Below are 25,856 nucleotides of genomic sequence, written 5' to 3'. Positions count from 1 at the left end.
CAAAGCACCTAGGTTCACTTCCCAGCACCCACATAGCAGCTCACAGCTGTCTAACTCCAGTGCCAGAGGATCTAGTGCCTTCTTCTGCCCTGTATAAGCAGCAGGTGCAATGAGATGTACAGACATATATACAGGCAAAATGTCTGCAAAATAAAAAGTTTAAAATGAACACTGAGTAGATGAAATGACTCGGTGGGATAAGACATGCACTGCTGAGCCTGACAACCTGAGCTTGATTTCCAAGACCTGATTGTAGAAGTAGAGAACCAGCTCACACACCACCACCACCACCACCACCACCACCACGGGGGGGGGAGGGGCAAAAACCCAAACCAAGCAAAGTGAAGGGGCTCCATTCCTCCCTGAGGATTTAAGGCAGTGGTGTAGCCATTGGTAAGGTACCCATGCTCCTATAAATAACCTTTTACCTATAAATCTCTAAGCAACTGTAATGAAACTTATGGGTCACTTTAAAAAACGCCATGGAAGTATAAGGGGATCCACAGTAGGAGGGCATAAATGAGAATCAGAAATTTTATATTAACCATCACTATGAATACTTAATATATCATAATAAACATTTTTTAAGTTTTCATTTTATGTATGTGTCTGTCTGCATGTTAGTGTGAACACGTACGTGGGTGCCCATGTGACTGGAAGATGGCATAGGTTACCTGCAGGTTACCATCAGGTTACATTACTCGGTGACTCAGAGGACTTGCTGCTCTTCCTACCCATGTCAAGGCAGCTCAGAATGCATGTCATTTCAGTCCCTGGGGCTCTGATATTCTCTTCTGGTCTTCATTATTTTTTGAAATCTCTGTTTACATACTACATTTGCTTAATGGATTCTTAATATTCTTTATTACTGGCCTGTTGTAGCTTGCTGCTTTGATTGCAGCAGCTGAGTTGCCAGTGATCAAATGTGGGTCTCTGAGCAACAAGGACCAACAATTTTGGAAACACAAAGCAGAGTCATATAAGGGCTTTGAGTCTCCCTGGGGTGGTGAAAAATGCAATCATTTTGTTCAGTCTTACTCTGAGGCTGACAGTAGAATTTTTACTATGGCTATTTTAGAAAATGTACCATTTTCTTTTTCGGCAGTCTTTGTACTGGTGCAAATGCATATAAACTGTAATGGGGAAATGAATACATATCAGTGAGCTTTTGTCCTGATATATTTTATCTTTCTCAAACTCATCGGACACGGAGAGCTTCGCATTCCTTACTCTGGACAATACAGTCTACTCGAGTGACTGGCTTCAGAAGAGGAGCATGTGCAGAAGCCTTGCTTAGCCAGAGACTTCTCAGGCACATTAAAGTGAAGTAGGAGATAGTGACAAATGTGTTTGAAAGCAGCACCTGCCTTCTTCAGTTTGAAATCTGTTCTGTGTAATGACTTCCTTTCAGTGACCTGGGAGAGCCTGACCGCCACCCTGGCACGTTCCTCTTACTTCTGCTGCTAGAGAGACTCTACCCATCTCCGATGGATGGCACGTCGTCTGCACTCAGCTTGGCCCCTTTTGTCCCCTTCATTATCAGGTAGTGTCATGTTGTAGGGAACTTGAGAGAAATACTCTATCTTGTTCTTATTTGGGGAATTACATTCGGTAAATTGTCTTTGGAGGTCATTGTGTGAGAGCAAGACAGGGAAGCTTTCTGCTATCACTCCTGACTGGTCTCCAGTGCTTCAGAGGAGGGTGCTTAGCCTGTGGATGTGTTGGTAGTGTTTTCATTGGAGACCAGCTAGTGGGTGTGTGGTGTTGATAGCAAGTACCCCTTTTGAAAACACCACTAATGGTTTGTATTGAACAGTATTGGGCCAACCAACACAGGTATGATGGGCAGGCTTGATTCTAGCATGTATTCCCTCCTCTACGGTTTAAAAGGCACCTGGCTCCTGACTCTGGAGAAGTCAGAGCAACCAGGACTGTTATGCCTATGGCTCTGCCACTTAGCCCATTGTCCCACTTAACCTTCTCTTTCAAACTTGGGGTGCCAAGAAGAGGTCCAAAAGCATAGACTGCAGGCGGGTGCACACTAACTGCAGGAGTATCACCAAAGGTTCTGTTACCTCTTGTGAGGTGGCTGTCACCTTCTGGTCACCTTTTAGTGTTTGGCTAACATGTGCCTTTAATGTATCTATTGAAAATTGAAATTTGGATCAGCAGTAGAAGAACAGGAAACGGGGGTGTTCGTTGTTTGTGCAGCATCCAGGGCTCTACTTCCTGGGTTCACATAGCTGGCCTACGCATTTCCATGTGAGAAATCATGAAACACGGTTCTGACATGTGATGCTGTGGCCGTTTGTTTGCCACCAAGCCTGGGCTGTGGCTGTGCTATCTGTGATCACAGAGGTGACTCACTGGACTGGGTTTTATTTCCTGATAAAAAGTTACCGTCTACCTCCTCCAGGATTTGGTGATTCATTTTAGAAATTTGGGTGGTAAATTTTACTTTCAAGAGCTTAACAGTGTTTTCCTTCATGAACACTTGTACATATGGGGTGGGGGAGCAGCTACTCGGTGTGTTCAGGAAGGTGATAAAAGGGGAAAAGTACTAACAGAATCAGCAAGATTAGAGACCAAGATATGCTGTGAACCATCATCATCTATGTTGAGAACATTCACTTTGCAGAGAATTTTCCTAAACAGTCTGTTATCTGATGCTCCTAGAAACAGGAAGTTGCTATATTGAAAATACCCTTCTAAATGGACTACTTTAATCTGAGTATGTACATGGCACTAAGAGATAGTCGAAGATTACTGTATTAGAGATTTAACTGTTACCCTGAAATCAGGTTGTATAGAGCAGTGAAGTCCTTAGTAAGTATTGTTGTTGACATAGGCATGACCATGTCAGTGACACTAGTACCTCAGACCCATGGGTGAAATTTCCCTGGGTAAGATTCAGAAGAATGGCAAAGCCTTCCTCTCACCCATGTGGGGGGATAGTAATAGTGCTTGCAGAAAGTGTTCCCAGCTGCTCCCCACCACCACATTGTGAGCCCAAGTTCATGGCCTAAAGATTGCTCCCCTACAAAGAAAGACTACTCCCACTAAGATTAGCTAATCCTATCTCCTTTTCAGTTGTATATAGTAACCCTGCTTCCTTCTTCAGCTAAGCTGTGTACAACAAACACCCTCACCTCCCTGTTCAACTATATATGATAAACACACTGAACGCCAGTACACTACAGCTTCTCTATGAAGAGTCTAGACCACCTGATTCCATATATTCTGTGTCTGTATGTCTGTCTGTCCTTTCCTCATTTTCTCATTACACCTAGTTAGGGTTCCAGGACCTAAGCTGTGCAAGGATGTACAGCAGGTACTCAGAACAGTGTCTGGGTTAGCGTGGCTGGTTTATTTTATGTTGTTTGTTTCACAGTGTTGGGGATCAAACCCAGGGCCTTGCTGGTAGCTTGGCAAGCTCTACCATTGGGCTGCATCCTCAGCCCTGTGGATTTCAGAGTCTGCTCAAGAGGCCGGGAAGATGATCGAACAGTTATGTTCTTGCAATAGACAAAGATTCAGTTTCCAGAATTCATACGATGGCTCACAACTGCCTGTAATGTCAGTTCTAGGGAATCCAGCCACCTCTTGTGACCTCCACAGGCACCAGGCATGGCCATGGTGCACACATATATATATATGAAAGGAGAATACCTATACACATAAAAGCTTATTTCTCTGTTACTGTTTGTTTGTTTGTTTTGCCAGCCTGAATCTTAGAAGTTACACTGATTTGAATTTCTGTGGTCTGTGTGAGCACAGTTAGGACTGTTACACATTTGGGAACAGAGATGCTCGTATTCGCCCCAGCAGCATCTTGTTTACAGTTCTTAAAGTCTTGTGTATTTTGTCTTTCTCCAGTGCAGTGCCTTTCACATCCAGCTGCTCACTCTGCAGTTGTGACAGCATGAAGCAGAGTGCTGGTGCTTTCCAGAGCCCAGGACACCACGTGACTACAGCTCGCTAGCATGTGGTCTGTTTAAAGGGTCAAAGTCTTTTCTGAGACTAAAAGGGCCAGGAGCCTTTCAATTCCTTTCACAGGCAGGTTCCAAGCTTCCTAGCCATGACTGTGGGTCTGGGCTGTGGAGACTGGGCTCTGGAGGGCCTTGCCGCATCTAATAAAAGTACCTCCTGCTGTAACACCCCCCCACCCCCCCACCCCACCCCCACCCCCCCACCCCCACCCCCACCCCCACCCCACCCCACCCCCCCCCCCCCCCCCCCCCCCGCGAGAGCTCAGCAGCTCACCAACCAGGGGAGAAATCTCCTCACTGCACTTCACTGTTTGGGGCACTTAGAAAGTGTCCTTCTTCCCTCCCTCAGCATCCTCTTCTCCCAGCTTAGTTTAATTTGTTTTCAGTACCTCTCTTCCCCAATTTATTTGTTCTCCTTTGTTTAAAGTGAAATCTACTTGCTTTCTTTCCCTGACAATAACAAGTACAAATAACAAAACAAATATGTACGTGTAGAAATCATTCACCTATGGGGTGGGCATTTCACATTCAGACAAATTTCTAGTCAACAATCAAAGAATAGGAAAGCTTATGTTTCATGTATTTGAAAATATTTCAGGACCCTTAGGATTATATCAATCGTATCAAAAAGGAAGGTGGAAATAGAACAACTCAGAGTTGGTCCTCTGATAGTTGGGAAATATTGTGATTCTGGTCTTGTTTCCCTTTAATTATATAATGTAGATGATAACGTTGTACCTTCTCCAGGTTATGGAACGAAGCAGCATGTCTTCTGTGCTTGGGTATTGTGGCTCTTACAGGAAACAGTAATGAGTTCCTCCTTCCTTTAGATTCTGGTACCAAGAGCTCGCCTTTAAGTTTGTGCGGTAAAGCGCTGTTTTGTTTTTTGAATTTACTTGTCTGTTTGTGTTTGCCTGGTTTTGGTTTGAGATGGAGTCTTATACAGCCCAGACTTTTCTTGAACTCAGTATGTAGCCAGAGATGACCTTGTAGTTCTGATCCTCTTGTCTCTGCTTCCCAAGCACCCACATAATAAGCATGTGCCAATATGCCAAGATTATGAAGTGCTAGGAATGGAACTCAGGACTTCAACTAACCTATGTGCCATCCATCCATCCATCTCTTATTTGTACCTTCTCTGACTTCCCAAAATCCTTTTAGATAAACAGAAGGCAACACTTGCTTTAAAGGGACAATAAGGCAAGCAGAGTGGCTCTGGGACCACCAAGGGGGAAGTCCTGTCCTTCCTCTTCCAAGTGCACTCCTTCTTTGTCGTCCATCACTACTGTACAGTACTGCCGTGCTCAGTGCTTGCTCCCCAGCATAAACTAATCTCCTTCCATGCCAAACAGCTACAGGCGTTGTTGTTTTGTGGTACTTTCCCCCCACCTAGTCCTAATTTGGACACTGAGTTAAATTGAGTAATGTAAAAATAAAACAGAGTCAAAACTTTGTGTGTGAGCAGATCTGTTTATCTCTGAATTATTCAAGGACTTCCAGTCCTTTATTATTGGAACCACATGTAGCCACGGTTGTGATTTATATAGGTAGGAGCCTCAGCTGGGTTTCAGGTTTTACCTGGCCTTTGAGGAAGTCTCTGTTCTCATATGAGCTCTGACATTTGCTTATGTTGTGATTCACTTCTCTGACGTTCCACTTCCTTTTCAAACAAGTTTTGATCAAATTAAATTCTTGGACTGAATGTTACCTTGGTTCTCTCTGGCCTCATGAGCTTGGGAGCTTCTTGGATTATGAACTCCTTTCCAGCTGTCCTTTAGAGAAGCCCTGTAAAAGTCTGCCTTGTAGAAAGTACCCTGCTGCCTGATTTAGTGTCAAAGGAGAGAAGCCTGAATAGATAAGGATAGAAGAAGCAACAAAGTACTGTTTTTCTGTTTTAACTCATACAGATAATGAAGCCAGACATCTAAGGAAAGCCATCTAATAATACAGCAAGAAAACCCAGGTAAGAGAGCATCAGTGTAGATGTCCAGCTTACAAAATACTGCTCCTAAGTTTATGTGTGATGGAATTCTAGGAGGTTGACAGTCAATAATAGGAGAATAGAGAAGGATAATTTTAAGACTTCAGGCAATGGTACATACCATTTAACACCTTAGCCCTATTATTTGGGAGACAGAAACAGGAGAGTCTCTGTGAGTTTGAGGCTAGTCTAGTCTACATAGAGAGCTCCGGGACAGCCAGGACTGCACAGAGACTCTGTCTCTCTCATCTCCAGTGGTATATAATAACGGCACATGTTTGATTGGCAGGTAACAGTACGTCTTTTCAGTGAATGTGTATAATGTGTCCCACATGTCAGTGTAACTGCATCCTCAGACATTTGTCATCACTTGGGTTGAGAACATTTACACTCAGAAACAGCAGGCATTTTTTAAGCACTTTTTTTTTTTTTTTTTTTTGGTGAGTTTCTGCCAATAAATTAGAAGGAAAACCCTGAAGCCAGATGAAGGTGGGGTTCTAGGGAGAGAGCACTGTGTCCTGTGAGAGCTTGTCCCGGAACTCAATAACTGACAGTCTTGGGACCAAAAGTCAGCTCACGATCATGCCAGCACTTTGGGGACCATGGGGCATGGAAATATTTTGCCAACAGCAGCAGAAAACAATTTTTTAAATGACCGGTTAGTTGTATTGATATCAGTTATTTTCAAGTGGCTCGTTAAATGTATCACTCATAAATGCTCTGTGCTGTTTTTGCTGAGAATTAGTAAGGATTCCCTAAGAGTAAGTCATGTCTGAGTCACCTCATTGCTTGATGGCGTTCCTTGGCTGGTCGAAGTGTAACTTCAGTCAGCATTTGACTCACTTAAATGAAAACAGACTCTATTGCAACTTGGAAAGTGTGTGTGACATAGAGAAACGACTGGAAGTGCAAAGCCTTCAGGAATCAGGGTGGCAAAGCAAGCGTAGGCCCTACTCTGTTACGTAAATATTAAAGGGATGGCTTAACCTTTTATTGGCCCCCACAGTCTCACTCCAAGCACACACCATGCGGTTCTCACACCACTTGGCACTCCAGGCTGCCTCTAAGAACTCTGGTGCCCATTGCTTCTGTCCCAGGTGGATTCACCTGCCCCGGCGTCTTACTTTTCTTCACTGCCCGGCACAAACATGACTCCAAAGTTTGATAGCTTTTCGAGCAGGTTTATGTATTAAATTCTTAATCCACAGACCCTCTACACAATAAGATTATATCCAATGGACAAAGATACAAACTTTCTATATGAGATAAAAAGACCTATAGAATCCCTTTAAAATGTTTGTATCTACCTATCACCAATTAAGACCACCTGAATCTAGATCCTCCTTCTCCAGCTCCATTTTGATTCCTTCCCGAATCTTCCCACTCTCCACCTCTACTCCTCAACCTTTCCAGCCTATCTGTCTCCTGTCCAATCATGTATATTGCCTTAACATAAATCCACACTACCCATTACCTCTGTGCAGCTTGGGGAATGGAGGCAACTGGGAAGCCATGAACTCAGAACTTGAATTTTATTTACGATGTGCATTTTCTTTTTTAATGGTTAGTTCTGGACAGATGGTTGAATGCCATATTAGTCCCTATATGTTTTTATATAAGTCTGATATAGTTCTTGATTGAAGATAGAGACTGGCAAATTGACTCAGCAGGTAAAGACCCTGACACCAAGCCTAACAGATGACCTGGTTTTGATCCTTGAGACCCTCATGATAAGAGGCGAAAACTGACTTGTATGAGCTCTCCTCTAACGTTCACACAATAAGCTTTGTTGCTTTTCATTTTTAACATATATATTCCAAATAGCCTTAGAAAAGTGGCGTGAGACTACAGATGAGATAGCTCAGTGGTTAAGAGCACTGACTGCTCTTCCAGAAGTCCTGAGTTCAAATCCCAGCATCCACATGATGGCTCACAACCATCTGTAATGGGGTCTGAAGCCCTCTTGTGGTGGGTCTAAAAACAGCTACAGTGTACTCATATCAATAAAATAAATAAAATTTATATCTGATTAGAATGTAGGGTGTTTGCTTTCGTGTCATTTTGTGTAAGAAAGTCTTAGGAATGGTGTTTTCTGTGAGCACAGGGTGCAGTGTGACACACTGCTGCTGTCAGAGAGCAGAGTTTTGCCATGGCCCTCCTGAACTCTAAGGGTCAGGCCAGGCCCACATTGTTCTGTTTATTGTTCTGCTCTGGGACCCCCATTTTAGGAGGGTCATTGGTAGGCTAATATTTATTTGGGGCAGTGACCACAGTGTGGAGGAAGCTAGACATCTGGAAGCAGTTAGACTGGGGAAGATTGGGTAAAGCCAGCATGGTAATGGTCTTTACATACTCTGAGAGGCTGCCATATGGCAGAAGGCACACAATTTGTCATTTTTCCTCCCAGTGGGAACGTAGGAGAGATTGCAGCTCTGAAGACAAAGAAGAGTTTTGTGAAAGGCAGTGTTCTCCATCAAAGACACGAATAGATTTTCTCATAGAAGGCTGCCCAGCAATGAAAGTGTTTGAGAAAAACTGACCCTGTGTTGGACATGTTTCCCAAAGGATTTCTCTGATGTGTCTGAGGTTGGGCAGGATAACTGTCAAAGTGTCTGTATGGGATGTCTTGTTTCAGAACCCTGAGTATCTCAGCCACAGTTCCCAAATGAGTGCCGAGTAAAACAGTGAGTGTTCCTGTAAATGTCTCACAACCATGTACACATCCTTACATGCTCCTCAGTCTTACTAAGGAGAGAACTGGGGAGCCATCTTGGCATGGCCCACATGGTTGTGGTGGTCTACTCCAAAGTGATGCCCTCCAGAAATCAGTCCACTTAAACTTAGCTTCTAAGTAACTTCTGTAATTTTGTTCTGGATGGTTCTGAAAACACTCTTTTGGCCTTTGTGATGTTATGTCTGAAAAGCATTCCTTATTGATTTAATTATCTTTTTCTGTGGTTGCTGTATTTCTTCCATTCCAGATGTTGGCTTAAGTTGCCTTTGTTTTCTAACAAGTATAAGGAACATCTGAGTCTTGAAAAGCCAGCAGTGGCCTTTTTAAAATGGCTGGAATAAATAACTGTTTGTTGTCCTAGTTTTCAAAGGTCTTGTTTGAATAGAGATGCCTGGGGAGAGGCATTGCCCAAGTCTTGCCCATTGCACATGGAAACACCTAAACACTGGGCCTTGTTGAAACTGCAAATGAAGAATTTCCCTTTCCTGGCCCTCCTTTGCTTACCACTGAATTTCATAGGGGCTTAGGGACAAAGACTCCTGGCACCCTAATCTGCAGGCAGTTGGGTTATTAGGGGATCTGTTGCCCTGTCTGTCTAGAACTCTCTCCCTTTGGTGTTACTGGTATGACTAACTGTAGACGCCATATCTGACTTTGGACAAGATGGCAGAGTACAGAGGTTTGCCTCTGCTCAGAGCATTTTCAGCAGCTCATTGTCCCGTTTGTTTTTAAACCAGACTGGCGTCCACTCCTCTCTGTCAGGTTAACTCACTGAGCTAATTGTGATATGTAGATGTACATGTGAAATAACTAACTCCCAAGACTCTAGTGGGAGCAATTTAGGCCTCATATGGAGGCCTTGTAGCAAAGATGAAATAGGGTTGATACCCTTCTGCTTGGCCTCCTACTTCCTGTGATGCCATCTAGCTCTATTGAGCGCTGTTCTATGCTCTTTGAAGTTTGCAGATTCTATCCAGAGGTAGTTGAAGTTGAACATGTGGAATGAAATTATGTTTTGTCTTTTGTATGCCTCCCCCACCCTTAATATTCATTGATTTTTCTCTCTTAATTCCTAGAGCATGTCTGGCCAACTCAGTCTGGGGTGCTAGAGCTCTTTAAGACTTTTTTTTCCAAGTATGTTTTAAGCAACAGGAATGAGGAGTTCACCTCTCATGGAATGCATTGACAAAGCAAGCTAGGAAAACAGAACGTGTAGGGACAGCTTTTCCTCAGTGTTATCTGTTACTTCAGCGGGCCAGTTCAGGTCATGTTAGAACAAGCGATTGGATCTGCAAACAGTCTCATTCATAGGTGAAAATTCAGTGATCGTTATCCATAGCCTGTTGGTGACATTTGGTTGAAAAGCTAGAATCCAATCAGTTGATTGATGAGCCAAGTACTTGTTAAACATTTGTTATGTATCTAACGTGTGCTGAGCTGTGTGAGCTGGAAGGAAAGGGGGTCTTTATCCTTGAAGAGCTTGCTATAAGGTCAGTGACATAAGGTGCAGGCTTGTGACCCTGCCATTGCGTGTACATTAACCACGTTGTTATATGATACATGCCCTAAGTACTGGGGCTAGTGAGGTGCAGAAATCTAGCAGGCTTTCCCAAGAAGCTGGACAAATAAGATTTCAGGCAAATTCAATTTGCCATTTTGGGCCCTTATTTTGTGATCTCATGCAAGAATAAATGAAACTATGGTAGCTCTAGGCTTATTACTCAAGTGACTGTGGAACATTGCTTCTGTTTGAACTAAGAGTGACCCAGGAAATGCAGAGACAATGGTTCGCATTTTTAACAGGAGAAATGACGGATTACAAATCTTTGGAAACTTTAGTAAAGAATAGTATTTGCCTCAGAGGCTGCACTTTTTATTTAATTCACAAACATTGCACATTTTAAAATACTTTAATAATTTTTTCCATATAAGGCTTTTATTTTTCTGGTCCTAAATATTTTCTCAAAAATAATTGCCAAGGTGCCAATAGATATTTTTAATGCTAACTTGAAGGACTGCACAGCCCCTGCCCATGCTGGTTAATGTGCACTGGTTTCTATATGTACTAGGACCATTTTGACATCAAATTGTATTTTTTTTTTTTTTTTCAGGCAGAAAGTATAAGCTGGGAACAGAGCAGCATGTAAGAATCTAATAAAGCACAGTAAAGAGATCTGGAAAATGACACTGTAGCCTGCTCACCACCCCAACCATATCCCCTACCCCACCCCCACCCCGTCTCTGTTTCTGTGTCTGCCCCTGCCCCTCCCTTTGTCTTTCCCTCTTTCTGTCCCTCTCTGCCTTTGGGCCTTGACTTTTACCTTACACCGCAGTTTTCGATCTTTCTTAGGGATGTATTCCTAGATCCCCAGTAGTTGCATGAAGCAACAGTTAGTATTGAGAACCCTGCACTGTATTTGTTCCCAAAACTGAAGACATGTACAACAGAGGTTTAGCTTTTGTATTTGATGCACAACCTTAAAACCCCCATGAATCCCCCACCCCTGGTACAGCTGCATGGATAGGAAACTCGTCTTTATTGTGAATGTTAGGTTTGCCACCGAGTTTTCCTCTTTTTCTACTAGATAGTTTTCACCTTTTCGCTGCAGCTTGCTGTGTTGTAATTGTTCCTTGGCAGGTCTGAATTACCAGCCTTATCACTACTATTGTCTTTGGGGTATTATTTGGTAACATGTGACTTGAACCCAACCACTGTTTCTCTGAGCAGTAAAATAAGCAAGACAGCTAATGTGGCTCCTAGGTGGGTAGCATGTGTGCTGAGGATTAGCTGAGCCAGAGCTGGAGACTGCCGGGACAGTATGAGATTTAACCACTTTACTCAAAATGCTATATGAATTAAAGCTTATAGGTTGTTTATTCCTGAAATTTCCCAAGTACTTTCAGGCCACAGGTTTTCCACTGAAGCCATGGACAGTGGATCTCAGGGTAAGTAGGACCCACAGCAGTCTGGTTGTAGCAGCTGCACTGGTCATGGCCACGCACGAAGGCACTGAGACTTCCATGCTTTTGCTTACTCTTCCCTGTCTTCTCCATTCATGTTGGCATCTCTCTTTTCCCTCCTTGCAAAGTCTACTGTGCTCATGTGAGACCCATTAATTACCCCGACTTGATCAGCTTGTGTTTATAAGAGCCATTAGAGACCACTGGTGCCTCTCCACAGAGGCACTCTCCCTGCCCAAAGCTGTCTCATGTTCTGTGAGGATTCGGAGAAAACTTGGTATTCATAGTTCCATACTTCATGCCCTACCCCATTCACTCCTTGACCCACTACAGGCACTGAAACTACATCTAGTTTCGAAAGCCCCCAAATGCTTTGCAGTGGTCTCTGATTTTATCTTGAACTGATGCACTTGCTAACTCTAACTTCCACAGAGTCTTCCTAGAGCCATTGCTTCTCTCCCCTCTTCCCATTCCTCCCCACTCTCCCTCTCTGCTGCTCTTCAAACATTCTCCACTTCTTGCCCCTGCCCTCAGCCTTTCCATGCATTCCCTTACACTCCCTGGGCTTGCCACTTGCCTACACTAAGGATTCAGTCTTGATCTCTGATTCTTTCATCAGAGACTCTCTTAGAGCAGTCGTCACTCTCTGCCTGTGCCATAGACTCCAGAGGGCAGGACTTGGAGTTGTCTCAGCCTACAGAGCAGCCCTCCCTTAGGATCGAGTGTAGTGTCAGGGATCTGACTGTGTTCACACTTGCTCACTAACAGGAGCATTGCCTCTGAAAGCCAAGTAGTAAGTTAGAAATGATTTGCTCTTTTCATTACGTATCAATACTAGTTTGTAGTACAAGTAGCAGCGCTTTATGGCCGGCCCTGGAGAGAATAAGTCTAATGCATGCTCAGTTTGTGACTATTTAAGAGTCAGGTACTAGTTTGTTTATTTGTTCACTCAACAGAAATGTTCAGAGACCACTGAGGCACCAAAATAGGATGGAGAATTGAACAGGGCTTTTGTCGGCTGAGGAATCCTGGGCTATGATGTTTCTGTCTCTTTTTGTTCAGATTTTCCCATCCTAATTAGTGATAAATGATACTTAGCTCTATGGTAGAGAAGGCACTATTCTAGAACCTTCTACATATTAACCTATTTAATCATCAAGACAACAGTGTGAGTTTGTTGTTGCTGTTACCATCACCGTAAGGAGCGGCGTGGAGATCCGCCCTAGGCCATATGATAGTGTGAGCTAGACTTGGATTTGAGTCCAGGGCCTGGCTCCAGAGCACATTTGCCTTGGGTTTCCTAGTTCTTCACCCAACAACACACTCTCCCACCCACCTATTTCTGATGCACTGTCTCTGGAGCATGACAGGCAGGTAACCTCCAGTTTTATCTCCCAGGTGTTGGGCCTGCTTTTTTGGGGGTGTTTCTCCTCTGGGCACGGCATTGGCAATGCTCGCATTTCCTAATCTGAAAGCAGCACTAAGGGAAGAAAAAATGCAGTTAAGCCCATCTGCGTGGGGCAGGTTGCTAAATAAAATTGGCTCTGCTGAAGTCCTGAGATTCTTGAGAAATACTGAGACTTTCTTACAAAAGAAAGTGTCCTTGTTGTAGGACATTTCGGTGAAGAGCAATTGTGGCCTGAGCTGAGGTGCATATCGTCCTGAGGAGATTACTTGTGGGCTGCTGCTTACACGTGCGCTCAAAAAGTTTGTGTTATCCTGAGTTCCCACTGTTAAGACTTAGACGGTTTTGGATTTTGGGTTTCTGAGAGTAAAGGAAAGCCTGGGGACTCCTCCATGCAGCTCTGTTCAGCTTTCCTGTCTTAGAGCAGACCCACACAGTTGTCAGTGCACATCCCATTGTTTTAGTTGCCTATACCTTCTTACCTGACAGTCCTGAACCTGCTCAGGAAAAGGCCCGTGTGGATGAATAAGGTGTGTAAATGGGTTGCATTGCTCCACAGTGCATCTAACAGGAGCTGCTGGTGGATATGAAGCTGTGAGATGGGTTAGAACCCCTTCTGGTCAGTCTATGTCTCTACTGAGTCCCACCTCTGTCTTTCACTGGCTAAATTCAGTCTAATCTGAGTAATCACAGAACCATAGTTTGGTGCCCCAGGGGTAGGGGGGCACCCCATGTTCATTCCCACAACATTCACAGCATCAATAAGAGGTATTGTGTCTAGAAGGCACTGCCACGTAAGCAAGCCTACTCAATTTTGATCACTGCAGCTTTACTGGAAAAGGCCATCTGCTCTGGTACAGACCATGGGAATATATTCAAATAGCCAAGAAAAAGCTGAGTTGTTACTGTGAAAGATGTGTCACATAGACAAAAATATAATTTACAAATAGAAGGTAGGAAATATTTTCAAAGCACTAAGAGAGTCCCTTGAGCTTTTCTTGTTGGTGATAAATGAATGTTATTGGCTTGTTTCTTACTGGACTGTTCATTCATTTTTTTCCCTATAAGGTATAGCTTCATTTGAATGTGGACAAAATAATAAACATGCAAAATCTAATTTGATACTAATTATAACCCATATTAATTAAGAGAAACTTTTTAAAGAATTGGACTTCTCCTGGGTGTGGTGATGCTTTTCCGATATATAAAGCCAGCTAGGCTACATAGTGAGTTTCAGAATAGTAGGGTTACATAGACCCTGAGAGGAGGGGGATGGCATTTGTACCCTGCTGTCTGGTTGAGCATGTCCCTAACGTAGTAGCTTTAGAATATCACAGCTTGATAGAGTTCTGCATTGTAAACCAGCCTATGGAACAGCTCTTTTATGCCTTCCTTTTCTAAAACATTGATGTCACAAGGCACTGGATATGAACCCAGAGAACTCCATGGGATGGCACAACAGCCTGACAAAGGTAGCTAGTGCTGTTGGGCAATTGTGCCCTGGTTTGGAAGCACCAGGCTGTGCATTCTAGAATGGATGGCTACCCTGACTCAACCTTAGATAAATATTCCTGAGTTCTAAGTAAGAGTCCCCCCCACCCCCACACACACACAACCAATCCATGGAGTGAACTGAGTTTGGAAAGCAGTAAGAGAACTCTCTGCTACTAGCTACTATTCTTGTAACCACCCCATTTCTCTTAGGAGTGACTCTATCTGAAGTGTTACTGAGCTTCTGCAGACCCTAGCAAGAACCAGCTCACTCTGAGGGTAGTGGAAATCTATGGAAGTCATGCTCTTAAACAGTGCCCACTGTCCACCTGATACTTAGATGCCACCTTTATCTTGAGCTGAGCCTTGAGGGGTTCCCAGACATACGTTTATTTATTTAGTATGTAGTTATGATCCCTTCTAGAACAGCGAGAGGCAGACTCTTAAGTCATTAACTGTGAGCTGGTTTGTGTCTTTGGTTTAACAGGAAGACAGGAGGCTTTGGCAGAGATGCAGCGTGGGGATGCATATGGTCGAGTAGAGGACCGCCATGCCTTTTCCCACCAGACTTGGCTCCCATGATTTGAGTAACATCTATTTTTCATTTACCTCTCTTCTGTCAGAGAAATCACTAGAGCCTTTTACAGCTTTGACTCTTCCTTGCCATTCAGAGAAGTAGTTCTGTTTCCTTTTCTAGATGAAAGCTTGTCTTTGTCCTCCCCACATAGTTCCAAGCTGCAGAACACACTGAGTCCTTGTAGATAAAAGACATTGCTGATAAAATGCTAGATTGTTATCAGAGATGCAAGTGAGGAGGCAAGTCCCTGCCGTTAATTACCTCCTTACAGCTCTGTTTATATCCTGTTCATTTGGGGCATGTTTTTCTTGGACAGTTTCTTGTCTGTGCAGTCTAAAGTTTGTAAAGCTCCCAAAGGTCAGGGAATAGTGGGTTCCTTCATTTCAGAAAGTCTTAGTGGCAAGGAAGAGAAGATCAAGGTCTCTATCTTCCATCTGGAAAGAAAGGGACAAATGCTTGGTTTGAACAGTTAGTTCCCCACCTCAAGGGACAGACTTGTGTGCTTTGGTAGGAAGATTTAGTCAGGAAGTTGCCTGGAAATAGCTTCTATCTGAAGCTGTGAATATCAAGTAGGATATTTAGACATTGAGGCCAGAGGCCAGTTAAATCAAAAATGAAACTACCTGGCAAGTCTTTTTGACAGCATCGATCTACACATTTAAAAATGGCTGGGTTGGGTGTGGGGACATCTTCCTTATGTCTGAGCACTTGAGAGTTAAAGGCAGATGGATCTTTGAGTTTGATGCCAGGCTATGTAGGGCTACATAATGAGATGGCTGTACTGATGAGTGTTTATTTGGGGTATTTCACCTTAAGTGTCTGCTTCTGGAGAGTTTTAGTACTTTGTCATACTAGGAAATATAATGTAATAGGGCTGTGTGGTCACCTTAATATGAATATGATGACTGTTGCATGTATGAAATTATTTAACCTTTTAAGAACTCTAGAACTATGGATATTTAATACTTAAAGAAACCCAAGTCGTGAAGAGAACATTTTGCTCCTATCACATTGGATCAGTGATTCACAACCTTCCTAATGCTTTATTCAGCTCTTTAATATACTTCCCCTTGTTGTGGTGACTACCCCAGAACATAAAATTATTTTCATAACTATATTTTTGGTACCATTATGAATCATAATGTAGATATTTTTGAAGATAGAGGTTTGCCAAAGGGGTTGTGACCCGCAGGTTGTGAACCTCTGCCTTGGGTGTATTAAGAAGTTTGGGGTTGGAAGAGACTATTGTATCTTTACAAGGATTATTTAAACCATCATAGTGACTATCCTACAGATAAACCAATGGAGAAAGCGCTCTGTTCTCACAGTTGGATGAGTAGTGTCCATCAATGATTAGGGAAGAGTGCAATGACTTGCCACCATCTATGGGACCTGGCAACTGTTAAGTCACCAAACACATTTCCTTACTATTGATAAAGAAAATTTGAAACTGATCTTATGTTGTCTTGCAAGGTTCTGCCCAGAGCATAGCTTTCCTTTGTTAATAAGACAACTGCAAACTGATTCACACCCCCTCCCAGGGGTGCTCCTGTCATAGCTTCTGAGGACTAAAGTGTCATATTTGTCAGACCAGAAAAACCTCAACCCTTATAAACATGGTATCTGGTGATAAAACTACAGTAATGAATTTTAGGAAGGCAGGAAGGGGTGGAGGAATATGCTCATTCTAAATAGTGAGACACTTGCTCTTTTTAACCTTGAAAACTTTTTTTCTCTTTGAGTCGGGGTCTTACTTTGAGTCGGTAGCCTTGGCTGGCCTATAGCCACCATGCCTGGTGGAGCCCTTGTCTTTTAGACTGTACAAGACAGCTCTTGTATCTCTATGCACATACCTTTTACTCTCCTCCCTGATCCCTGTCATCATTTGAAGGTAACAAAATAGTCACTGGGATTCTAGCAATATCTTTCCCATATTTAAAGTTAGTATTTTTCTAAGAAGAGCCTAGAAAACACAGAGACTTCTTTAAAAAAGAAAAAAAAAAAGTAGATCCCTTTGCTTCCTCTTTAACTAATGGTTTTGTCATGATAACTATTGGGAAAATAAATGAAGTGCTTAAAGTCTATGAGGGAGTGAGGAGAGAGTATTTCTGTGCCTTGTACAAACTGGTGATTCAGATTGTAAACTAGTGACACCAAATCCTACCAGCAAATATATTGACGAATCATGCAAGTGAGTGGATGTGGTCCAGCTTGTTTGATTTCTTTTGAAATGCTACATTTATTAGGCTTCTGTACCAAAGCCAAGCAGTGTTGGGTTTCATACTTACTACTTTATTTTTAATCTGGGGTTAAAGGTTATGTCCTTGGCAGAATTGAAGAATGACTCAGGCATTCTATACTATTTTTTTTTATTTTTGATAGAGAAAAAGGAAATGAGTAAATAAATGATCCTGTATTAAAGCCGCTTTTATGAATTGAGTAACTGGAGTAAAAATAAAGAGGGACATTGACATGCATTTGCATGTCTTCTGTAGACTTATTTAGTACTACTTTCTCTTAGACTATAAAAGAGTTTTTATTAAAACTAGTGGTGAGAATTAGCAGTGATTTTTTTTTAAAATGCTGTATAGTCTAAGATACCTGACTATTTTAGACGTTATGACTAGTATTTTTCATTGACATGAAATTGTTCCTTCACCTAAAAATGCAATCTCCATAAAATTAATGTATTAAAGCTAAGGTCACATAAAGGAAGGACTTGTGGGTAATAAGATCTCCTGATAATTAGTAGCCCAATTTAATAGTAGAGCACTTTAGTGATACAAGGATGTAGCACGCTTCTGAACCACAATTGAGATTGTATACTCGTAACATGAGTATACCCTTTATTACTGCCAGGTCATGCTCATGTGTAATGGGTTCTGTTTCATCTTTGGAATTAATGTTCTTGCAGATGAGTTTGTAACTAACATCTCAGTCCCTTTCCTGTGTTGCACCATTTCTCTAGGCCAAAATATGCAGCCTTCTGGAAATTTCAGGCATTGCCATGTGCTTTTGTTTTTTTTAAAGATTCGTTTTTCATGATTTTTAGTTTGAATCGTTGCTAGGAAATAAAAGGAAGGTTATTTGGGGGCATTAATTAGCTTTAGCAGAAACAAACTGCAATCTCTGTAGGGCAATGATCATTAAAAGAAAAGCTACACTTCCCTTCAGCAGTAGCGTTTAGTTGGTATTGTAAGGCAGATTCATTTAGCTCTCTGTAAGGCAAAATAATTAACCAGATTTTAGAGAATCCAGATGATTTAGAGGTCGTGGGGTTGTTGTGGCCTTGGAAGGAGTGAGGATTGCTTTAATGACAGGGTTCCAATAGTTAATGAAGGGCTTTTCTCTGTAGCAAACACTGGTCATTTGTTTTCAAGTCTGACAGAGGCCCAAGCCCAAGAGAACTGGCTCTGACTATAGTAAAGTTGAGTGATGTTAGGTCTAAGCATAAAATTTTTATTATCAGCATCAATATTCTTATGAGATTAAGCAATGAAATAAATCAAGAGCGTTGGAATCTTTCAGAAACATAACAAATTCTTGTCATAAGGGAAATTACTCAAGCTGTTTACATTTAAAAGCATTGAAGCTGTCCTGTGGAATGCTCCATACAGAGGTTAATTTTATTAGTTTGGTGCAAAAGGAGTTTTAGTTTTAGACTGAGTTTTAAGTCATAATTAAACTGATTAATCAAAATAGGAACTATTATGATCAATGCAAATTTGCCAATAAGAGTGTGTTTATCCTGTACCATTTGGCTTCAGGACTTGATGAACTCTTAGAGAGCACTTTCTGCATCCTGCTGGCTGTGGAAGTACAGAAAGATTCTGGAAGATCCTGTAAAGATCCTGGAAGAAGTGGTAGTTGGTTGGCAAGAAGTCAGATGACTATGGCAGATGAGGCAAAACTTCTTTTGCCAGTTTTGCCAATTTATTTTTTCTTTAAAGCACTGGTTGTGACATCTGGTCAGGGCTGTTGGAGAAGAATCGGGCCCTTAGTTGCCGTTTCTGGAACATCTCCTCTGCTAGCTGACATACTTCTCAGATGTAAGAGTTTCACTGGAATGCTAAATGCTGTGGTTGGTCAGCCTGGAAACAGACCTTGGTGACCATGAGAGTCTCTGTGCATGCTTATTTGGAGAAGTGTTTGGAGCAGGTTTGTGATTCAACCAGAGCTGGATTACCAGGCTCAGTGACACTAGTTATCATATTCAGTCCATTTTCATCACCCATTCACTGTTGTGCACAAAATAAGAACATTATGGGGGGTATTCATTTACTGAGAGCTCACCTTTCTAATGTGCTTCAAATGCCAGACAAACATTGGAAGGGTCATGTTGAGTTTTTTTTTTAGCAACTTCTCATGTGGTTGTGGCTCAGCACCCATGACTGCAATCAGCTGGTCACCATAAACTCTCAAAGGCAAGCTCTGCTTGTTCCTTACTTCTAAGGTTATCCATTCCTTTGCAAAACTTGTAGGACCATCACTCATTAGCAGTTTCTGTCTAGTTCTCTCTTGACATTGAGAGTTATCTCTACTGCTTTATCACTCACTTTGACTTCTGTAAGATTACTCAAATCTGCTCTAACATCTTTTCTATAGTATAAAATAAACATAAAACAAATACAACTGAATAAGGTATTTGTTTTTAAAAGCAAGAAATGTGTATTGAAATGTTGTAAAACTTACCCACAATTATCAAAAATGTATTCCTGGGGTCTAGAGAAATGGTCCAGTGGTTGGGAGTATTGATCTTTTAGAGGACTGGGGTTTGATTCTCAGCACCCATATCTGGTGGCTGGGAATTTCAGAGGAGGGGATTGCATTTATTTTTATTGAGTTTGGACCAGTATTTTTTTAATCTTTTTTTTTTTTTTACAATTCAGTCATTATCACCCTCCCAGTCGGCCCTCTGGCTGTTCCTCGTCCCAAAGTCCTCTATGACCTGGAAAGTCATTCCCTATAATAAGCACATGTGCAGAACCACCAAAGAACCTGAGGGTGCGCCGTTTTCTTGTCCCTGTAGACAGCAGGGCAGTCAGGAAAAGCTCTGCCTCTAAGAGGACTGTGAAGCTTGCTGACTCAGTCTGCAGAACCTGCATCCTCAGCTCCTCTGCAGAGCTCGTTCCAGCCTGTGAGTCTCCAAGGTAGAGCTGAGAATGCTTTTCCAGTTGTTGTAGGGAGACGCCAGAGCAAGCTGCAGCTCACTGTCCAGTTCAGAGCTGAACTCCCAGATGGAATGGCAGGAAGACAGTCCGTTGTTACGTCTTTAGATATTTAGAGCACTTCATTTTTATTTTGGGTAAGACTGAAATTATTTTCCTTAAATCTCTAGGTCTGAAGTGTCCAGTGTCTTTGTGTGGACATTCTTGTAAAGCATTTTTCTCAAGTTGGGAAAGAGTTATTACTAAGGGAAACTGTATTTCAGTATACAGAGAAAATCTTCCCAGCTGTCTAAAACACTTGATTGGAATTTCAGAACATTAGTTTCAAATGTTATTCATTATTGGCAAAAAAATGATGAATGATTTAAATGAAATTTTAGATGAAATATGAAGATTATATTTTGTCTCTATCTTTGTAAGAGCAGAGAACTGGGAATTAGCATTTAAAAGCCATGCCTCCTCTTGTTACTGAAGAAGTAATTGTAATTCTGAATAATGAAAGTGCATTGTTCTAAGAGCTTTTCAGACCTAAATACTCCACCCTGCCCTTCCATCCTTCTTTTGGGGGAACTTGCCTGTGTCATTGCCCAGCACTTACAAGAATGGTAAAGATGAAGCAGCCACTGTTACCTCTGCCACATGATGTGGCTGGGTGCTGCCAAATGGATGTGCAGCTGCCACTTCAATTTAAAAATTAGCAGCTGGGTTAGGCCTGGTAACTGAGCAGCAGAGAGCAGGTAACTACAGAATTATGCATCTTCTAAGGCCCAGGCTTGGGCCGGCATTGGCCTTATCCCAAGTGGTCACATTGTAGTTCTCTAAGTTCTATTGTGGCTTATTATTTACTCATAAGGTTTTGATATGTCAATCACAGTTCATTTACATAGAATTGCCCACTTCCCTGTAGATACATGATATTTTTTGTTCATCAGACCTGACAATGTGCAGTTTTTAGCTTAGCAAGTATCTACTATTCTTAACCCTCTCTCATTAATCCAAAGGAAGGATTTTTTTTTTAACTCCAAAACTCAAAGTCCTGATCTTTTTATATTTGATATATTAAATGGAGAAAGCATGATGGACTGAGTTGAGGGTGTAAGTGCAATTGTTAAGTCCTGGCTACCACTATGAGCGGGCAGGAAAAGGCCAGTGCAGTTGGCAGTAGTGAATCAGGAACAGGTTTAGGGTTCTAGAGAGACCTGTTAACCTGGACCACCACTGAACGCTTTGGGAATGTGAAGATGACATTCACAAATTATAGAATTTTAAATTTATTTGAATACAAACTTTCTTTAAATATTTCTCTCTTCTATACATACACACATGCCCACCCAGATTCTTTTTCTGAAGGCAAGATTTGGGACAGCATTCAGTGGAAAACATCTTTGGTATAATGGCAGTGGGGGGAGCAGAACATATGTTTGCACTCTAGGCCTGCAGAATAAAGGTGTGAGATCATTTGGGGGGCCCAGAGAGACTGAAGCATCTTCTCTGCTTTGCAGCGTATTTGGATGGAGAGTGAAGGGTGGGGCTCTGTGAGCACATGAAATATGTTTGGTACAGGCGAGGCTCTGTTTCCTGTTTTGACACAGAGAAGACTAGAGGAAAACAGAGTAGACTTGTTCACATCAGCTTTAAGTTTTCAAGTGATCCTACCTATCAGATAGTAATACCTGGTTACCACTCACTTGGTGGGCACTGTGCTATCCATTCATTACCGCATTTAAGCTCACGGTAGCCTCAAAAGGTAAGTAAATCTTAGAAACTGTGTTGGCTTTCCCTAAGACCCACATTAGTGAGAGTACATGAATCTACACTGAAGTATGCTAGTTTCCAGAACATGCTCTTAACTCCTGTCCTGTATGCTCTCAAGTGTCTGTCCTCAATGTCGTTTACTGTAGTAGGCTAGGTAGGGGCAGGGTTGCTGTGGGAAGGAAGGGTAAATGAGATGTTTCCTGTGTGATGACACCAAGGACTGTGGACTTGTAATAACTGCACACGGGTGAAAGCAAAAGGCTCTGACCAGAGGTGCTACGGCAAGGTTGACAAAAGAGCTTGTGCCCAGTTAAAATTCAGATGGAGAGAAAGATGTTTCCCAAGGCCCTCAGGGTCAAAGCACATCCCAGAGGCTGGAAAGAAATTCACAGGCACCTGCTGAGGCCTTGACTGTCTTTCCTGTGTGTGCAGTTTGTATCATGTACAGATAGGCTGACTGTGGTTTCTACTCAGCTTCTGCTCTTTCTCTCCTTGTCACCCTGGGTCCCAATACACACATGATGAATTTTTAAGCCATTCTGTTCATACAAAAAAAATGGCAGTGTGTGTGTGTGTGTGTTTGTAAAAATAAACATAATTATTTCTCTGATCACAGATTGCCTTGGATTTGCTCCTTGTTTCAAATATGTGTCTCGTCTTTCCAACCAGCATACAGGCTGCTCAGAGATAGTCTTGCTATTCATGGCACTAAACACAGCACTTCCTGCTCTTCGTAGGTGTCCAGTTAATATTTGTTCATTCAGGAGCAGGCCATTTTTGCTATCACCTGTTACCTTTTTTTCCCTGTGATAGAATTATATATTCTAGTGTTATTTTCACCAAAAACAATGTAAACTATAAAATTGATATAAATACAAAGAAAAACATCACTTGAATAAGGAACTATATAAACAATCATTTCAAATGAGTTACTGATCCTGTAAATAAACGTGTACAATGATACAGGTGTGGAAACAAGCATTGAATGATATGTCTTTATTTCTACCTAGGTGTGGTCACTCTCCTATTTACCGCTCACGTGAAATGGCAGCTCGTGCACTGGTCCCCTTTATTATGATAGACCAAATACCAAGTACCCTTCATGCTCTGCTGGACTCACTCCCCAACAGCACTGAGCAGTGTTTCCGACAAAACCATATTCATGGGACACTTCTGCAAGTAAGTACAGTGACTCTGTGACTTCCACAGCACATCACAAGATGAAATTTTGGTTCTTATGTATTCTTAGCATGTGAAGACATGATAACATAGGCTTTTAAGTTTATCTGTATAACTTATTTATTTCTACTTCTTAACGACCAGATACCTCTCAAATATGACTTCATGCACCTCAAGTATGAACCAGTATACACTGACTTGGCAGATTATCCTATGCATTAAATTTTGCAACATGCTTTTTCATCAAGTATTTATAGAATGTTCTTGCCATTCCTTACTCAACATTGTGACGGTTTGAATGAGAAATATCACCCAGAGTCTTGGGTATTAGAATGCCTGGTCCTCAGTTGGCGACACTGTTTGGGAAGGTTGACTCATACCATTTCCAGTTTATCCTCTCTGCTTCCTGCTTGTGGCTCAAGATATAAACTGTCAGCTTCCTGTTCCTGTCTTCTGATGCCTTCGTTTTGCTATCGAGGACTCTTAGCTCTCGGGAGCCGTTAGCTCACATAAGCTCTTCCAGCCATTGCTTTGGTCACAGCATTCATCAACACAATGGAGAACCAAGCCATCTCGCTGGCTTTTGTTTTAAATAAGTATAGAATTGTATTGTTCTTTTTACTTAAGTACAACACATGAATGAGAACTAATTGGAACTGTCCTATTAACAGTCTTAACCTGGCAATGGTTTGTATTAGTAAGGTCTGCTGTTTACATGGCTATAGTGGATGTTCCTCTTGGATGAGTAGGGACATGATTTAAGCTTATGTCATGCTGCTAGATTATAAGCAGAATGAGAGTTGGCCTTGAATGATATTTACATACTGTAAACCTGAAGTCTACACTACTAACATGGAGGACTGTATGAAATGGTTCATGGTGTCAATTCCAGAGATGAACTGCCTGGTTCTGCATAAGATATGCACTCCGCCCTGTGATGCAAATGTATTCCCATAGATGACATGTAAGTAGGTCTGTGGTTCTGTCTTCATGGCTTGGATGTTTATATTTGTTAAAGGTTTACTGAATGCCTACTGTACACTGTTGTGTTGTAGTCAGAACATTACGTTATTCCTGGTCTGGATGATGTCAGGAACAGAAAGTAGGCAGTCCCAGGGGAGCTCGCTAGGTGATGAGACATGGCAGGGCCATCCAGGTTAAGGTGGGGAAATCAAGGCAAGCATCACAGAGCAGGTAGTAATCAGACATAGGGAAGGAGTCTCTTAGGCAGAAAGAACATCGTAGAGTAAGGTGGAGGGGAAGGCAGCATGCCTGGGAACGTAACTTCTGGGTCACACTGAAAGTCTGCCTCAGTGGTTCTCAGCACTTTACACACTTGAAGTTAATGAGGGTCCCAAGCAGGTTTTACCTTTCAGTATTTACTTAGAAAAATGAGATAATATCAAGACATAAGAACCCAAAGCATGTACTTCTTTTATCACCAGGGAAGAAGATATTCTCACAATCCTTGTAAACCCAGTAAGCTCACCTGCACATAATAAAGGAAAAGTGAAAGAAACGCATCTTAGTGTCATTTTAAAGTAGCTTGATCCTGTGGGCCTCCTGAAAGATTACACACATATGCTGGGGTCTCAAGTCAGAGTGGACCTCAGATCATCTGCCCTGTGTTGTGTGCATTACAGGTTTTTGTTGGGAGGGGAGAAGTGTTTGAGCACAGGGATGTATTCCAAGGCACACAGGTGGCCATCAGAGGACAGCCCCAGAAGTTCGTTCTCATCTTCTTCCTTGTTTGAGAGGATCTCTGCTCTGTACACCAGGGTGCTGGCCTGCAAGCTCACAGGGATTCTTTGCCTCACATTCTACCTCTAGATTTCTACCTTTGGACTGGTATTCAGATCAGCTCCTCACGTGTGTGGGGAGTGTTTTACCTACAGAAACATCTCTCCAGTCTCATGTGGTTCTTCTTATAAAGCCTTAAGCACTTACACCATTTGGGTCCTCTCTTCATTCCTATGCTAAAGAGAAGCACAGGTTATCGTAGCCTTGGAAGCAGGTATAAAGGCCTAAAAGTCATTATTGGTTTAGTCCAACAAGTTAGGTTAGTTGGTTTCTTTCTTTCTCTTTTTTCTTTCTTTCTTTCTTTCTTTCTTTCTTTCTTTCTTTTCTTTTCTTTCTTTCTTTCTTCTTTCTTCCTGTTTTGTAACAAAAACAATCTCATAGCATGTTTTGTTGCCTGATAACAACATAAGGAGTTCTAAAACAATATTGATAAATGTTTCCGACTGTGCTCCCAATAGGCAACACCTTTAAAAATACTAAAACTGCCTTCTCAACTTTTCCCATGCTTGATCATTTCTGATTGGGAACACTTTATTCTACATCATGTAATATGAGGTTTGTGTACTCATCAAAGCCCAGCCCTCTATCACCACACTTACTGGGTCACAGAGCCACGCCTATTTTGCAAGTTTCTGAAGATCAGGGTGATAGGTGGTACCACCACCATCTGTACCTTCTGGCCCTGGTTGAGATATACTGGTGAGGGCTGGAGAGATGGCTCAGCGGTTAAGAGTACTGACTGCTCTTCCCAAGGTCCTGAGTTCAAATCCCAACAACCACATGGTGGCTCACACCCATCTGTAATGGGATCCAGCG

The 25,856-nt window shown here is 42.1% G+C and overlaps 1 protein-coding gene across 2 annotated transcripts in view; it reads left to right on the top strand.

Moving 5' to 3' along the window:
* Window positions 1-25,856, top strand: part of THADA (THADA armadillo repeat containing) — a 264,934-nt gene that overhangs the window by 121,546 nt on the left and 117,532 nt on the right. For both annotated transcript variants that reach the window (XM_080914535.1, XM_080914534.1), the window contains exons 27-28: window positions 1,412-1,543; window positions 23,072-23,240. In XM_080914535.1, the coding sequence (XP_080770661.1) occupies window positions 1,412-1,543; window positions 23,072-23,240 (301 nt within the window). The remainder of the gene's footprint in view (window positions 1-1,411; window positions 1,544-23,071; window positions 23,241-25,856) is intronic.

The sequence above is a fragment of the Micromys minutus genome (assembly GCF_963924665.1).
Source record: "Micromys minutus genome assembly, chromosome: 3".
Classification (NCBI taxonomy): Eukaryota; Metazoa; Chordata; class Mammalia; order Rodentia; family Muridae; genus Micromys; species Micromys minutus.
The sequence above is the reverse complement of the archived record's forward strand: the minus strand, read 5'-3'. Positions and strand labels throughout refer to the sequence as shown.